At 41.3% G+C, this 18,671-nt stretch overlaps 1 protein-coding gene across 1 annotated transcript in view; it reads right to left on the minus strand.

Annotated features, from left to right (window-relative positions):
- Positions 1-18,671, minus strand: part of nr5a2 (nuclear receptor subfamily 5, group A, member 2) — a 65,655-nt gene that overhangs the window by 39,117 nt on the left and 7,867 nt on the right. The window contains exon 4 of the mRNA XM_003449009.5: positions 9,268-9,974. Within this exon, the coding sequence (XP_003449057.1) occupies positions 9,268-9,974 (707 nt within the window). The remainder of the gene's footprint in view (positions 1-9,267; positions 9,975-18,671) is intronic.

The raw sequence follows: 18,671 nt of genomic DNA on the forward strand, positions 1-18,671 counted from the left end.
TTGGAGTGTGTAAAATGTTTACACTCCCTTGAGTTGATTTGTTAGCAGCCCAGCCAGCTAAATCAAGTTCCAATATTCACTTTGTTTACCCAATTTCTTTGTCTTTTATTCCCACTTCCTTTCCCTTCTATCTCTATCTGCCCGTCTCTCCCGGCTGATTTGACTGACTGTTGCCAACTTGCGAAAGAACAACTGTGTTAGTTCGGGGGCCACAGAGGCTAACAGCACAGCCCAGTCACCTGCGCCACCGTCTTAACAAGCAGCATGACCTGCCAATAAAAAAGGCTTTTACCCTGATCATCCTCAAACAAGACTTAAACACAACCTGCTCTTTCTCCTGCCGGATGCCCAAAGTGCTCGCAAATGCGAATCAGCCCGTGTTAACTTGCTTGAAAATGAAAAACTACGAGAGGAGGTGGAGGCAATTTTTTTTTATTTTATTCTATTTTTTTTGCTTTTCTTTGCTGCTAAATCAGCAGTGGGTTCAAGACGAGAGGGGGGGAAATGGCGAAAGGCCGAGACAGACAGAAGTTTACAAAAACAAAAAAACAAATCTCTTTTACAGGTTTAGTGGGGTGGTGAATATCCAATGATGTCCATCTGTCAACAACCGAATGTCTCGTCAGTGCTCTTGCATGCCGAGTTCCAATTTCGGTTAAGAGTCGAAACAGTGGGAAAAAAGAAAGGTCCTTGTGAGAGAAAGAAGTGGCGCAAGGAAGAGATAATGCTGAGGACAGTTGAGTCTATCATTGCTCGGAGCTCTGTAAACTTGTACTTCATGACAGCCTTTCATCCCTCATCAAAGCAACAAGTAGATGAGCAGACTTTGCACATGCTTAAAACGACCCAACCCCCGTCGTCTCCTTAAAGCTGCCGCTCCTTTGGGACAGGTGACCTTAAATCTTCTCTTTTAACAAGTTTCCTGTTCTTCCTTCCGGCCTCCCGCCATCCCCCCGGGATGGACCTATGGGACCCGTCCAGTATTTGAAATGGCTGTATTTTGAAGCTCAGTCTAACTATCAGGGGAAGTGAAGAGGACATTGGAAATTTTGCTTTCTGTCAAATCGGCGGTTGCTTGCAGTCAAAGCAGCCTAAGTCGTATAGGCTGTTAAAAAATGCAGACTGCTATGTTAGGGAATAAATATTTATTTAGAAGAAAAAAAACAATATTGCACTGTAAAAGCTTCAGACTAAGCAGGTGCTATCTTGTCACACTGGTCACAGAATAGCATGATTTTTATTATTTATTTGTACTGTTCTGCAACGGTCCCTCTGAGGCAAATACAATATTTTACATGGATTTCCATGTTTCACTTGCACGTGGGACCTGTGAGAATAGCATTTCACGGTTTCCGTATCTTGCAGCGGGACACTTCAGTGTAAGGCTCGTATTCAGGACGTCCAAAATGGAGCCTTCTAGCTAAAGAACTGCCTCAGTCATGTATGATTTATGGTTTTTTGACTGCCCATATACTGTCTTTAAAACAGATCCAAAAAAATCGACTTTTCCCATTTTGTATTGCAAAAAAAAAGAAAGAAAAAAAAATCAGGAGGGCCTTTTTACACTATTTATGAAAAAGACAGAGTGATGTCTGCGTGATGGTCAATAATTTATGAATGAAAAGAGGCCTTTGTGAACCTACACCAACCTCTCCCTCCTATAAGTATCCCCCGAACTGCTGCTGCTCCTACCCAGTGCTGCTGATCAAAGAGATATTGTTACAACTAAAATAGCAACTTAAAAAAACACACAGGCGGCCGTAAGACCTGCCGGCAGCCAGGGAGACACATAACAGCATAAGGGAGACAGTGAGAGAGAGAAGGAAGGAAAGAAAGAAAGACAGAACATATAATAGACAAGTAAACAGGGACAAATAGCTAAAATAAGTGAGGCTGGTCGTCTGCCGACTTCAACAAAAAAAGTCTGTGCAGAAGCAAAGGGGTGTGTGTGTGTCTGTCACAGGGGGACAATACTGTACATGCATTTGTGCGTGTTTTAGGGTGGGTCACGCGCGCGTGTGTGTGTATGTCATCTATCACTGGACAAATGCTGGACTGTGGGGGGTGTTGGTGGGGGATCGGGGGGGTGACGGTGGGTGGAGGGGTTGTCGGCCAGAATGCTGCTGCTCCTCAAATGAAATAATATATCTTTGAAAGCCTACGCCCCGCGCCAGGCCCAGGGCCCATATATCAAGCCCAAGAGCGTCTGGTGGATCTGCTCCAGGCCCATTAACCTTCCACCTGTTCCCTCCTTACACCCCGCACCCTACCCCACCAACCTACCGGTTCTCTTTTCACCCTCCCCTGTTGTCCTTCACTGTGCCCCCTCTTTTCCTCTTCCTCCTCCTCCTCTTGCCCTTGGTTGTTACCTCTCACAGTCCCTTGTTCATCTTCCCATGTACCCCCTCTCCTCCTCCTTATTTCCCTCTTTCTGTCTTTTTCTAGCAACCCTTCATTATCTTCCTGTCATATTTTCTTAATTTCTTATCCTATATCTCTATTATTTTCCTTTGGTCAGTTTTTTTGAACCCCTTCTTTCTTTCTCTTACTATTTCTGTAACTAATTTAAACATCCCGTGTGCCGTCTTTCCGCACACTTGGCAACATCCCTCTCACTGTCCTTTTCTATAGCTTCTTCCGTTTATCCCCTGTAAAGTAAGGGTGCTGTGGTGTGTGTGCGTGTTTCCAGGGTGCGGCACAACCTGCAAAATAATTCAAATTCAATGGAGCAGGGACACAGTTACAAATCTCTGCCAAACGCATGTGTCCGCCAACCCCATCACGCTTGCAGTTTGTCAGGACTGGCGGTGTTGAGAGAGGAGGTTGTTGCATGGTGGGGTAAGGGGTGGAGGGGGTTGACCTCTGTGACAAGACAGACATTGCAGCCTGAGGCTCCGGATCTCTGCGTGTGTGTGTGTGTGTGTGGATGGTGGTATAGATATACCACTTCCCAGGGTTCACAGATCACGCCTAAAACGACTTATTAATTTCCACTCAGTTATGGGGTGTGAAGAAAAAAAAAAGAAAAGGTGCAATCACCGGTCAACGCAGTGCAGGGGCAATATACCCCCTCCTATTACACACACACACACACACACACTTAAACACACACAGAAACGTGCACATGCACCTTGAAAATAAAAGCTGCTTCTGAATAGGTTATAGAAAAAAGAGGTGGGGGTGTAGACTACATGTGTGCAGAAGGGAGAGAACCAAGACTGCAGGAAAAAAAAAGACCATCCAGTCTGAACTTGTAAATATAATTTTACCAAAGTAAATTCATGTAATATTTATGGATGTAGATGGGAAAGAGGTTGAGGAGGGGGCTGAAATTATGCACCGGGGCAGAGTGGGGGCACATCAGAGGACCTTACATTATTCACTCAGGTAAATCTATTAGTTGAGAATATTCAGGTGTGAGATGTGAACATCAGCTCTCCTCTTGTCCCACCCGAGGGATCTGTCATCCGGCGTGATTGACTGACACGCAGCAGCTGAGAGGAGTCGATTAAACTGGAGGAGAAGAGTAAGCGCTGTAAATAATTCTACTGCTTAAAACTACTTGTCTAATTTGTTAGGCTGCTGCAGATTTCTGCAAATTTTGTGTGTTCATGAAACCTTTTGAAATGTATTTAATTATAGGAACCAATAAACTAAACTGGAAGTAAAATTTAAGTACAAAATAACACAACACAGTGCTAATTTGGTATCTTAGCGGATTGGTCTGTTATGATAACAACACTTTATTATAAAGCTCTTAAAATTTAAGTTATGATTTGTATTCAATTTGGGGCTTATTAAATTGTTTGTATTCCTGCCTATATTTGAAAGAAAGCTGACATAAAGATGTGAGGTATGACCTGCAACTCTCCTCCCTTTTCCCTCCTCTCCTCCACCCGCTCCTCTTTGTTATTCCCTCTCCTTCCCTTCCCTCCCCCCCCCACTCTCTCCTCGCATTCCTCGTCTACCCATCTCTTCTCTCATCTCCCCTCTTTGTTTCACCTCTGTTCTCCTCGCCTGTCCTTTCCTCTCCCCCGCCATCTGTTTATCCAATATGGCCGTCCCAGCTCAGCTGGGAGCTTTCCCAGGGAACGAGACTTCTAATACAGTTCCTCCTCAACATAATGGGCCTCAGTTCTGCTTTTGCCATTGCCGCTACATGCAGAGCAGAGCAAAACAGAAAACGAGAGAGAGAAACAGAGAGGCATAAAAACCTGTATGGATCTCCTCCAAACAACTGTCGCTGGACAACTAATAGAAACAGTAATGCCACATTTAAAAAATGTCACGGGTGTTTTAACTCTCTGCCATTTTTTTCAGGTGGATGGACTGAGTATACATATACAGTTACACAGTTTTTGGTATTTGAATTATCTTTTAAAATGCTACGTCACCTTCAGCAGATAATTGAAGTAACATGCAGTTCTTGCTCACCTTCTATGAGACATCTGAGATTTGAAAAAAAAAAATAGTACAAATGTCTTTGAAGCTGGGATCTAAAATGTATCTAATGGCTAATAATGTGGAAAAAGAAATGCAACACTGCCAGTGAGGCAAAATTTCATAGTAATAGTACAGTAATAATTTGGAAATGGTAGTTCACAATGCACATTACATCATGAGTTATCATATTGTTGTCCCATTTATATTCATTTTAGTCTAGTATTACTCACAATTACTGCTATGTTATTACAGAGCTGTACTATATTTTCTTTACTGTGCTATTGCCACAGAGTAGTAGCTTTACTGCACTACATTACCTATGAGCCTTTGTCTGATACGGTGCTTCCTTTTACTACATTAACTTCTGTATGCTGTGTGTTGACAAGGCACGCAAAAGCGCTTGTTGTCCCACCACCAAACACACATGTTTTTATTAAGGGGTGTAGAGAGGAAAGAGGGTGGGGTAGCTGTGGTGAAAAGGGAGTACAGTTAGGAAGGTAAGATATAAACATATGAATCATCAATAGTCCCTATCGCCCTGCTAAATTCTCCTTCCCATTGTGTTTGTGGTGGGAGTCAGGCTAGCCATCTTTACGCTGGAACAATGGAGGAGAGGGTAGCACTGGACCGCGGTATGAGTCACCCTCACCAACACGAACACACACACACACACACAGTCCAACTACACATGCAAACACTTGTATTCCAATTTTCAGTAAAAATAGGAACAGAGTGTTTATTTGTTTGTTTTTTTAATGGCTGTCTTCACCGGTTTTACAAAAACACATGACATCGTCTTTTTAGTCAAAGTGTTTAAATGTTGTCAAGGAGCAACTTAAACTATTTGATCCTTTTAAAAGTCTGATAATTTACCTCACTTGTGTACTTTAAAAGCATTTGTAAGACAAACCTTTACTTCTGTTACAAATTCATCTCTTTCAAGGGCGGTTTAATTTATTACAATTTCTTGTTTTTATTTTTTTTCTGCAGCTTGTTCGGTGAATCACTTTGCTTTACTTGCACTTTCATTTTTGTGTTCTTGCTCTGTCTTGTTTTCAATAGCCCTTTTGTTCATGATTATTATAGTGGACACTGATTTATATTCCTGTGTAAAGCAAACTTTAGTTTACGTATTTCTAAATATCATGGGAGCTTACTGTTTTACATGAAATGCTTTCATGAAGTTGTTTGTTGGGAGGTTTTGTGTTGTATTTCCATCATTCTGCTTCATCTAGATTTGCTTCAGTGAGAGAATTCCTAAAAAGCCCTTCTGAAAAGTGTGCCTGCTAACACTTTACCTATGGGGGTTCATTGATTTGTTCTTTATAGGGGTTACCATCACATGTAATACAGCTATCTGTGAAATCCAGTAGCACCAAAAAGCAATCTTTATGCAAAAATTCCAAGACCAAGCACTGCCTGTAGCTCCCTTTAAGAGCATAATAAAGATTTTTTTTTTCTGTACCATGCACAAATGTATCGGGGCAGGCAGTGGGGTTCATGGCAGGACAGGGGATGAGAAGGGTGGGGAGGGATATCACAGCATCAGCCCAGCGCCAGCAAATGTCTCTGAACGACAAACGCATTGTCAAACACACATCCCCCCCAGAGTGAACAAACTCTGGGATACACTACATTTAAGTGTGGAACACAGTGGATTAAGCGTGGTTTGTGTATACTTTTGTATACACAAATAAATCCCTTTTTTACCTTATTTACCCTTTGGAAAATAAGACAAATGTACTGTCAGTGGCTGTCAGAGAGGCAATAGAAACAGGTTTCTGCATGCAAGAGCAAAAACTAATCTTTCAATGAAAAATCATTAAAACCATTAAAACTGCATCTTTTGTTGGCAAACGCAGGGTCAAATTCTGATATAACTAACAGAACACACATACACATGTACCTACACAGTCACGAATCCACCTGTTTTCAACTCACTTACAATTCTATAAAACCCCGAACGCTGCCAAAGCACTCCCTCATCATGCCACTTTTTTTAAAACTGATTTTAAAACCAGTGCACCAGACCTGCCTCGATCTAATTGTCAATGTGTTAAACCAATCAGAACTGAAGTAGTGAAGTAGGCTGGCGGAGAGAGCCCACCCCAACTTCTCAGATCCAAGGTGTAAGAAATAAATGTTCCTCACGTCATGCCTCATTCCCAGAAGTAAAGAGAGGGAGGGCGAGAGGTAGTGCGCCGCACTGGAAAAGAATAGGGAGTGCTCTTTAGAAGGTCCCCCTAATGACTAAATATTTATGAGTCTTGTGACCGAGGCCAACTTATGGAAACTAAATCTTTAAACACTTTTTTGGCAGATGCCTCACACACACCCTTCCAGCTTGGCTCTACGACCAGAGAAATTCTTTTGTTCTTACGGAGCTAATAATAGTGAAAGGGGCTGTGCTTTATGGGTGAGTGGTGTCCGTGTCTTAATGTGGATATCTTTGTGTGTGTGTGTGTGAAAGTGTATTTATAACTTCCTACAACGCCACACTACTGCAGGGACAAACTTTTAATTCCACTCAGCTTCCTCTCCTTCTGGTCCCAGGCTCAACCTCATGTCTTATAGTGAGATTTAATAGTTAGAGGAGCTGATGAAGGATTTATACATGTCTTATCAAATCAGCAATCAGAAATGAAACACTACAACCTGCACCATTAGCTGTACCAACACAGACACACACACATAGTCAGAAGGAAACAAAGATTTGTTTACAAGGAGATAAAGGTGGAGAACAGAGATCGTGGGTGGGTTTTTCTGCTTAATTTGCATAGTAAAAATACGTAAAGGATGGCACCACGCATTAACACACAATTATTAAGCTCATATGGCTGAAAAGCGCAAAGCAAATACTTTGTAGATTTTAAAATGCGTTCAATAGCAGCATCAGACAATCCAGAGTGAGCTGATCAGTTTGGCTAGCCCGTGCTTTGCATATTCTCCCCAGCATTGATCTTTCTTCACCAGTCCTCCCTGTAGCTGTTAATTAGAAACAAGCGAGGAGACGAGGACTGTGGGAAAATCTGTCAGCGCCGCAGCTAGCACATTATTCGTCAGGCCCTCTTGTGCTTCAGATGACCCTTCAAAAATAGGGGAAGTGGGGTAAGTTCAATTATCTCTCTTACTTGAGTGAAACGCGGTCCCACCTCCCCAAAAACCACTGGGTCTTGTGCAACACAAGCAGGAGATTATTTTTTGTAACCGTTTGGGGTAGAGCAAGAGGTTTCTCCTGCATAGAGCCCGGGTCATTTTCTACCTTTGTAACAGGCACTCGGCTCAATTACTATCAAGCTTCTGTAATATGGGTAGTCATTAGGCAAACATAATGACAGCCCATTCAGCAGCAAATCAGGGAGTGACAAACACAAGTGGGTGAGATAATTGAATTAGGATGAGAGTGAGAAAAATAGAGATGCTTGACAATGGAGCAAAAATGATCATTCAAAGTTAATTGGCAAGCCACACACAATTATTAGCTGTGGCCACACCCTACAAAGGTCCTTTGTGTGTCTGTGTGTGTGTGCCTGTGTGCGCTATGTATTTGAGGTAAATGCAAATACAGATCTCAAAAATGTCAATAGTGGGGACACGGCGCGTGCTAAATGTCAACATGTGTTTTTCAAGGACTCTTCTCTGTGCTGTAATTGGCTCTGTTTTTTAATATTGCATTTTTTCATTTGTTATTTTCCCCTTTGAAAACAAAATAATATTAAATATTTGGAGGGGATTTTGCAACAGGCCCTGGCCCATGAATATGCAGCTGAGCCTTCGGCGATGAGGTGTGAAACAAACAGAAAAAAGAATCAGACAAGGGGAAGAAAAACAGGTGAGGCACAGACTAATCAAATGCCTTTCATGTCGCTCTGAACATTAACCTTCATTCAGAGCAAATAAAGTGCAAGTGTGCAAACACACACCAGAAAATCTCCCTTGTGCTCTGTGATGAATAGGAGAAAGAATGATCACGTGTTACAGTGAAGCATTTGTGGATGGTATCCAGTGGTCAGTTGTAATTGTGATCGGGACAAAGGATACAATGTTGCCATTTTAATAGGCTTGGCAGATTACATAAACCTTGTAAAAAGCTGGGTTAGGAGGAGCAGAGTCTTAGGTTTAAGTCGGGAACTGTTATTTAATCAGAACTCAGTTTAAAACAATTTTATATTGAAATTAAAACGCAAAAGCCTTTTTTATTTTTGCTTTTATAGTCATAGTATCGCATGTCATCACACAGTGCTTGTCTATGTAGATCTGAGAAGTATTTAAAAGGGATGGTATTCTGTTCACGTAAAACCCTCAGACTAGGGCCTTGTTAATGTGAAATGTGCCTGAAGCTCACAGTCAAAGTTTTCAAAACCCATAGCAAAAATGTGTCATGCACGGGGTAAATACAACTGGCTGCTGAATTTTGATCAGGCAATGGGACACGCAGCAGTGGCAGCAATGGGCAGACCTGCCACTGCCCCCCACAGCCTTGTGCACTCAGTGTTAACGTGCAGCCGTGGCATTAAAAGGGAGATTAAAGGTCTGCTGAAGATAAAGGATTAAGCACATGTTTGTGAACTGTGTAAAGTATTGTCAATTATGAATGGCAACATGGTGAAAGATTTATCAGTGGAAAGAAATGCAGGATAATTTATTAAAGGCATGAAGACTTACTGCAGATGGAATTAAAGCTTAAACAGTATGCTGTCATAACTGATCAAAATGATGGGCCAAACTATGAAAACAAGTGTTGGCTAATAATTCAATTTATGTAGAGTAAACAGCTTCTCACATTCAAATATAAACATATTTTAAAGACTTGTGCGCACATACCTTGAGTTCTCGGAAGAAAATGCTGCTGCGTGCCCACTCCACGATGGAGAAGAGTGTTTGGTCGGCCATCTTGCACATCAGGCCAAAGGTATTGAGCTTCTCGTGTTTGCCCCGGCTCGCCTGCTCCTGCTGTAGATAGGCTAGGATCTTGGCCTGAACCTGCGGCTCATCTGGCTCACATTTAAGCAACTCTACAATCAGGTGTGGGAAGCTGGGTGGTGAGCCCGACTGGTAGGCGTCAACGTAGGCATAGCCCATGATGGATTCTGGTGAGCTGGTGTATGGGTCTGGGTACTCGGACTTGATGGTGCGAGTGCCCTGGAAGTGTCCGTAGGCTGCCTGGTAGCCCTGCAGGCTGCCGGCATGTGGTGGCATTGCCATGCTTACTGGCGAAGTGACAAACGGGCTGCGGTCGTAGTCTGTTGGGGGAAGGGCTGTGCCGTGGTGGTGGTGGTGGTGGTGGTGACTGGTGTGGTGGCCAGCGTGGTGGCTCAGTGGAAGGCCCTTGGAGGCTGCAGAGTGGATGTTCTGGATGGCTGAAGAGATAGTGAGGTCAGTGGGTACGGCCTGCATCACCTGGCTCATGGCCTCAATCTTCAGGCCGTTGGCTCGAATCAGCGCCTTCTTTTGCTGCTTGAGGGCTCGGTCACGTTTGTACATTGGGCCGAACTTGTTGCGACCGCCCCGCATGCGATCCGCTCGCACAGCTGACAGGCAGAGAGATGAAAAAGAAGACAAAAAGGAAACAGAAAATCAGCTGCATTTAAACTTCATATTTATCGTTCTTAAAGAGGTTTCATAGAAGAAGCAGTTAGTATATGCAATCCTAACTATTTTTCACATCTTCGTCCAAAAGTTATTTCGTCCAGAATGATAAATCCATCCAACAAAGAGATTCATAATCCAAAGAGACAATAGTCTGCTAGAGATTACAAGCGCCTGATAACCTCACATGTGCTGGTAAGTAGAAAAAGCCTTTAGAATACCATTCCAGACTGTAAAAAGTAATTATGATGTTTGGATATGAACTTTTCATATGTAACTTGCATGTAGGGCAAAAGTTTTCCTGTGGTGATTGCACTTGACATTTACCCCTTGACTCTTAAACCCCATAGAGCTAACAGATAGCAATGTTACTCATTGACTAGAAACTCTATGAAACACTCTGCAGAATGATCGCTGTGCAGCTGGCTGTCTCGGTCTGCCATTCAGAAACTATTCACCTCAACAGCTAGATGTGGGTATAATCTCACAGGATACGCCAGCTCTCGTTCCAAAATACATGTTTTAAAAATGTATCTGAATATGAAGTTTCAAAAACCATTAAAATACCACTGTCAATTACCAGAATCTTTTTTCTTTTTAACAAAACTCCCACAAAAATCCCCCCCAAAAAACAAAAGCTTAAAAGCCTGACAATAAGTACATTGTGTCTCTTTATTCTGGTGAAACAAACATACCCATGATGCCCCCTGTCTCCCCCCTCGGTGCAGGATCCTGTGGCGAGGATCACAACGAGTCTGTGCTGTGGGTATTTATAATGAACGAACTGGGCACACAGTGGACTGCTACGAGGGCCATGTGTGATCTGTCGAACTGCTGCCATGGGGAAGCCGCTCTGCTGTCTCTCAGTTGGGGGGCGCTGGTGTTAATTATTCATACTTAATTACCTCTTACTCTGACGAGGCTCGCTTTGCCCAGTGTGCAACCAGCTAACGGACTTCTGGGACACTATGCAGCAGAAAAACACTCACTAACACCAATATTTCAGAATATCAACTTGTGTTTTATTGTAGACTTAAGGTCTTCTTTCTTTTAAAGAATTTCACATACACAAAAAGAATATGCTAATCAATGCACATATATTTGACCTGCTCATACACACTGAGTAATCAGCTATCATAGCGAGTCAGCCTCGATCCACTCCGACTCTCGATGTCTTGACGGATGAATGAAAGAACAGAAGAAGAAAATTGAAGAGGGGGTGTTGAGAGGGTGTGGTGGGGGATTGAAGTTCGGGGTTAAGATGGGCAGATACCCGCACAAAGGCATACATGAATAGACACGCGCTCACACGGACACCGAGCTGCCTTGGGAGTGATTTTAATGACCTCCGTCACGAAAAGTGCCTGTCACTGATCTGAGCGAGAGGAGCTGAAAGGGCAGACGCACACACTCGCACAACCACATGCTGATTGTGTGTATCACCGTTTCATACGCTCACACGCAGAAAACACGTGCAAACACAGAGTCCTGAACGCAGAAAACATCAGACACAAAATCGCATAAAAAGACGGGGGCACGCTAGACAGTCAACTTGGCGACTGTCGTCTCGGCGACTTGATTTTACATGCAAACGTTCACACAATCACGTCTTAACACGCTTGAGGTCAACCCCATGCAGTGCCCACTCAGCCAGGCTCAGGGATTATCATGACCCTTCAAAAATTGATTATACATCAAAAGAAAAAAAAAGAAGAAATCAGGAGCCATGTCAAATGTATCCATTATACATTATTTTGGAGCAACTTTAACTATTAATGATTCTCCACAACAGCGTAATTAATGAGCTGAGAAACTAATAGTTGGCCCTACTGGGAAAACAAAATTAAGCCCCGACTGCCTTTCTTGCCTGCCCACACCCAGGGACCCACATCACATCATGAATATCAGGATTGGGGGGTGTTGGTCTTGCCACCACACACACACACACACACACACACACACACACACACACACACACACACACACACACAGACTCTTTGTGTCTAATTAAACAAGGTGATTTGCATTCATGTAACACAGATTAATATACAAGGGGGAGGGAAAGGAGGGAGGAGGATGGTACATGCCTGTGTATTGGGGTAGAGGATGAATGGGTGTGAGTGAGGTGGAGAAATGTTAAAGGGTTGGATGCTGCACAGACTCAGCCTATGATGAAAAACAAATCTTATGATGCTGTAAGTTTAAAGGATGAAAAGCATGAGAAAAAGGTCACTCCATTAAAAACCGAAATCTCCAACAGTAACTGAATTTCCTTTTAACAAAACTTTGCAGACTGTTGCAGACTGAAACTTAAACTTATTGGCAGCAGTGTCAGGAAAGGGATGTTTGTGTTGTTTCCGATTTTAGAGGCATAGACTTGTGTAACTGAATATTACATAAGACAATGACAACCACCTACAAAAAAAGCAACCAAGAAGAAAAAATAGAGTAACAAAAGAACAAAGCGAGTGTACTGCACACACAGCTTGACTGACAGAGGTTGACAGGAGTTGTATGGAAATGTGATGAATATTTGGGTGATATAAAGGCAGAGGCAAAAATAAAGAGAATTTGACAAACCTGAGATTGTAAATGAAAAAGATGCGAGTGATGCAAGAGGACAATGCATATATGGAGACAAAACATTAAAAGTTCAATTCAGGTTGATTTATATTGCACCAATGCACCAAATATATGCAAGAATCACTTCAAGGGGCTTCAAGGACCCTGCAGTGTTCTTTAAAAAAACCCTAAAAATCAAGTGACCCTCTATAAATAAGCACTTGGCAACAGTGGGAAGGAAAATCTCCCATTTAGCAGGAAGAAACCTGTAGCAGCAATCTGAGCCTAGAGCAGCATAACTAAGAGAATCTCTTGCTTCAGCCTTAACTATAAACTTTGTCAAATTATCTGTCTCCCGAATCTAAACTGGAACTCTGCCTCCCATTCTACTTTTAGAAATTCTAGGAGCCACAAGTAACCCTGAAGTCTGAAGTGCTCAATTAGGATAATGTGGTACTATGAGGTCTTTAAGAGTTGATGGGGCGAGATCATTTACTACTTTGAATCTGGGGAGAAGGATTTTAATTTCAAATCTAGATTTGAGAAGCGAGAGAAGAGAAGTCTCTTCTTCTTGTTCCTGTTCATATTCTCAGTGCAACATTTTTGATTAAAAGTTTTTAAAGAGCTTTTACAACAACCTGATAATAAGGAATTAAGATAGTCCAACACCCTGAATGACATGTCTTAGTCAAAAATGACTCCAAGATTTCTCACAGTGTTACTGGCGGTCAAAGTGGCCATCCAGAGTAAGTATCTGGTCAGATACCATACTTGTAAGGATTTTTGGGACATTATTTGGGACATATATAATAACCTAAATTTTGTCTGAATTTAGGAGGAGAAAATTACAGGGGACCCAGGCCTTTATATCTTTAAAACATTCCTGTAATGGAACTTTTTGATTCTTGTCATATGGCTTCACAGCTAGATATAGCTGGGCATTATCTGCATAGCAATGAAAATGTTTGTAGTGTTTTCTAATAATATTGTCTAACTGAAGCATGTATAATGTCAAAAGTATTAGTCTTAGCACAGAGTTTGAGTCTATTAGACAGATTCAAACCACTGCACCCCAAATGATTTAATACCCACAGTGTGCTCTTTGTAATTTCTGGAGTAAAATATTGTAATCAGTGGTTTGAATGCTGCACTGAGATCTACAGGACAACCACAGAGATGAGTCCACACAACTCTTAGTAGTGCTGTTTCTGTGCTGTGATGAACTCTAAATCATTATTGAAACTCTTTAAATAGACCGTTCCTCTGAAAATGATCAGTTAGCTATTTTATAACTGCTCCAACAGTAGTTATAAAGGAAGGTAAGAAAATTGGTCTATAGTAAGCTGAGTTAGCTGGATCAAGTAAAGGATGTTTTTTAATTTTTATTTTTTATTTGTGATGAAATTCAAAGTCATTACGAGTAAAAGTTACAGGAATACTTGGTTCAACAGAGTCTGACTCTATGACAGCCTGGCTACAATGATGAAAACAAACCTGGGTTTTGCACTATCCGTGATGAACAGTAAGATGTCATAGCTTTATGGAGGGCTTTTTTATAGAGTAACAAACTAGTTTTCTATGCCAAACGAAGGTCTTCTGAATCACTGAAATGCCATTTTCTCCCCAGCGTATGGGTTATCTGCTTTAGTATGTGCATTTGTGAGTTATAACCGGGCAACAAGAGTACGGATTTGTTGCCTCTTTTTCAGAAGAGCCAGTATCATGTACAATGCAAAATTATTAACAAAATAATTATCCCATAAACTTTAATCATGGGAGTAAAGTTTAAGTAGCGGCTTTGCATTGTGTTGGGACATGTCATTGAAGAAGATGAAGCTTCATTAAATCTATTTTATCCATTTAAATTTATTAGACTTTACTTTAAGTCTAATCTTTGAGTTGATGTTACATTTTGAAAAAAGCCAGTTGAGTCTAATAATAAATTAGCTGCAGTGTGAGCGCTGATATTTTCAACATATAAACCAATGTTAAAATCAGCCACTAGAATTATTTTACCAGAACTGAGCATCAAATCAGATTAAAAGTGAGAAATTAGATAACAATGCTAAAAGGGAGGTTTTTCAATCAGTGCCTAGGTCTTTGCTTTATTATTAAGCTAGAGTGAAAGATTGCTGCCACTCCTCCTCTTCAGCCTGTGCTACCAGCATTCTGACAGCTCATAACTCGGGGAAGCTGATTCATTTAAACAAATGTATTCATCCTTACAAGATTTAGAAGAGAGTGACCTATTGTTTAATAGTCCATATTTAGTTGTTTTGCTATTTTGTACAGTTAAAATACTTCTAAGTTTCATTTTGATTTTTAATAATTAAAATGTATTTGCTGGTATTTCATTTTTTTAAGGAAGGAAAATTCCTTTTTTGTCTTCATGTACTAAGACTCAACTTTATTTTATCACTGTGTCTGAGCGAGGGGATATCATGGGTTAGCTATGAGGCTTTGGGGCCAAAGCTAGGCTAAAAGGCTAATGCGACCTTACATTCTGAGCTCACCTTTTTTAAATATTTGAGAGCACAACAAATGCATAAACCCAGGCACACATCATCCATAAATTCCAAAACTGACCAAACCATCATCTCCCAAGTGTCCAATGCCCCCTGTACCTCTCAAACCTGTACAAACACAAACACATGCACACACTGAATTTTTATAGCAAGTACAATATCTCAGCAGACACCTACACATAGCCACGAACACACTCCAACACATCACACATACAGCCCTCGGTGCTTATATCCTCTGATTTATGGTTGTTTAATATACAGGAATATTAAGCGTGCGTAGGTGAGGATCCCTGTCGGCTGCCGGCATATTAATGGGTCCCGCGGAGACTTGCTGACACCCTGTTTGTCATGTCGGGGCCCCGGCCCCTGCTCTGGATGCGCCCTATCCCATGCACACACATGAATACCTATGATACCTATGCATAAGTAATGGGACAGCTCCCTGGCTTCCACTGCGGGCACTAGGAGGCTGATGGAAGACAAATCAGAGCGAGGAAGATGGAGACAGGGAGGAAATAAAAAATTGGAACAAGAGGGATACAAGGAGGAATATACAAACACTCAGCTGGTGCTGCTAATTTCAGCTGAAGGGCTCTTAATAAATTTACATGTTACAGAGGACTGCAATGTAAAAAAAATTGCAGGAGTCTGGAGTTCAAAAACCTGATTTATATTTACTAGTTCAAAAAAAAAAGCTGTCCGCTTTAATATGTGCAGGAAACTGTCAGTAACTTGTATTACATCATTAAGCTTTGCGTTTTTTGTGTCTGTTGAAATATGTCTGACGACAACTAAACATCTTGCATCTTCTCTTTCCTCACACGGCACACAATGGAACCAATGCTGATTTAAACTCTCAGTATCGCAAATACAACCGTTATGCCCTGTCTTTGATACATTCTTGAAGGAAATATTAAGCAGTTCAGTGAAGCATATGATGCAAGGCAACTACTGTATTACTGAGCAAAAAAGAAAACTGCGCCAGTGGGAGCTGTTTGGAAAGGGCACGCTTCATCAGCTTTAGTGAATGACGTTCTAATGGATCAAATCTTTTTTTTTCCAGATATCTTATTGAGTTACTACAGCTAGACATGCTATACAGCAGATCAAGAAGCATGTGCCAGACCCCATCGTCACCATGTTTGCTTGTATGTTTTTCTTTCATTTTTTGTTCTTTAATGGTAAAAATCCTCCAAAAATAAAAAGAAAATGATGCATTGACTGAATGACCACAAAATAGAAATTATTTACTGTACTTTTAATAAATGAGAAGAAGAGAAACACAGCTAAAATATTAGGGTTGAGATCACTCTCATCCAAATTAGTCTGATGGTTAATTGTTGGGATTAAAGTTGGGGTTAATTTAATAATTTAAATTTAATCTCTGCAAGCGTTATTCTAACTTTCCCAGAAAGAGGCAGTGTTTGTTTCAGCAAACATCTTGAATTTTAACAAACTGGGTCAGAGGTAAATCACTTATCCTGCAGCAAAAGCGTGCAGAGGAGAATGTGATGTGTTGCAGCAATGTTTAAATTATTTCCGTCTGACGTCATTGAAATGTAAGGGTTTTTTTGTTGTTGTGTCAGAACAGTCAGGACTGATCTCTTAGTCCTGGGATAAAGTGAAACACAAGCGGTTGCATACTGGTAACTATAAAGGGCATTGCAGTAACATAGAGCAGACTTGCATTCAATTTCTAAAAACTATTCTGAACTTGACAATAAATACATACCATAAATGTGACTGTGTAAACGGATTAGGGTTCCCACACACAGACACACAAACCTCTTTAGTGCCACCTCCATTACACTAGTTTTAAACGCTGCACGGCCTAAAAAGGGCCCAAAAATGCAGTTTAAGTCAACTTTCAAGTTTTCCTCACATTTGGTTTCCACTTGATGCCCTGAAATCACATGTTGCTGCAAGCTGCTGTGTAATGGAATGAAAAGATTGCAATAACAAAGCACATGACCCCAAACCTCCTTTTGCTATTGTACACATTCTTTCAGATGAAATGACAGCTTCTCCCTCTTGCCTGTGGCCTTCTGAACACCTTTCTTGGGCTTCTCATGAATATATGCATGTGTTTACCGGGGAGAGCTCTATGTGTGTGCAAAGTTTGTGTGTGTGTGGTGAGGGGTGTCAGCCGTTCTGCATGGGAGGTCTTTACCAGCTGTGGCAGGAGTCACCCATTGCAGCTTCTGGCCCCTGACAAAGTGCTGCAGGGCCCGTCTTGCCCCCGAGCTGAAAGTTACCGCCAGCAAAACAAATCAAACGCTACCCCCTCCCCACCCTTGTCAGCTGGAAAATGACAGGCCGGGACATTCTGCCCAGCGGCCATTCACTATTAACGGCAATTAATTACACCATACATGGCAGGTAAAGGGAGAAGCCTCCGGAAAGATTTTAGTTAGGCTGTTTTTGCTATACTTTCATCCTCTAAGGGTCTTATTTCTTTAACATATTAACTTTGCTTAGTTGCATGTGATCATTTCAGGGATCTTGGGATTTTTAATTTAGTTTGAATTTCAAATGGGTGAAGAATTTTGTCTTAATATCAGACTGAAACGAGATGAATAGCAGAACGGTTGCTTTTATTAAAAATACTGAAAAAAACTGTGCAGTAATTTTGTAGGACCAAATCAGCTGCAACCGTTAGCTTTAAAACTGTTTTTCTTTCAAAGCTGTAATTGAAAGATGACCTTCAGGCCCCTTTATTCACTCCAAATGTAATGATTTCAGAATAGAATACATTGTCAATGTATGTGTGGAAAAACTGGCGGTTTTAAATATTATTTTTGAAAAAGCTGAAACCTCCCCTTTTTTTGCCTGCAGTCCTGTCAGTTCTGAATGGGCATGTTTGACCACGGTTCTGAGCCGTGTTCAAATTAAACAAAGAGGCCTCAAAACAGCCAGCCAAAAGTATCATCATTACCATTCTCAGTCTGCTGCCAAGTCTAATATTTTATCTATTACTTTGTCTGGCAACTCTAAGTGCACAACGGCTACCAGATACCCCCAGCACCCCCTGACCCCGTGACAAACACTAATAAGCCATACTGGATTTCAAGGCACTGGTTTGAAATGAAAGGCTTCACTTTACAAGGTTCTCTGTATAGAGCGGATATTACTGAGATGTTCACCGTTAAATGTTTAAATAAATATATTCCTCTCCTTTCGTACGAGCATTCATTTTGTCAGAGCACATATTAACCATCTTCTAAATAGTGGATATCTCAATGGGAGGAAATTATTCACATGCATATTGATCATGGAAGAATACTTTCCACAAAAAGCTAATGTGCAGCTCAGCTGCGAATTAATGGAAAAAAGACTGGCTGTGTCATTTCACCAGAACTTGGGTAGAGGTTTTTTAAAACACCTCTGTGCAAGTCCAGAAGCACTCAACCTCCAATTTTAGCTGCTCGATGTTATAATTTTTTCCTCCACAACTTTCAGAAACAGTAATTGCAAACAGGCATCATATCTTGAAAAATATATGATGCAGCACACACAATGTAAAAAAAAGAACGAAAAAAACCCAGCCTGTAT

Source organism: Oreochromis niloticus, linkage group LG15 (assembly GCF_001858045.2).
Source record: "Oreochromis niloticus isolate F11D_XX linkage group LG15, O_niloticus_UMD_NMBU, whole genome shotgun sequence".
Classification (NCBI taxonomy): Eukaryota; Metazoa; Chordata; class Actinopteri; order Cichliformes; family Cichlidae; genus Oreochromis; species Oreochromis niloticus.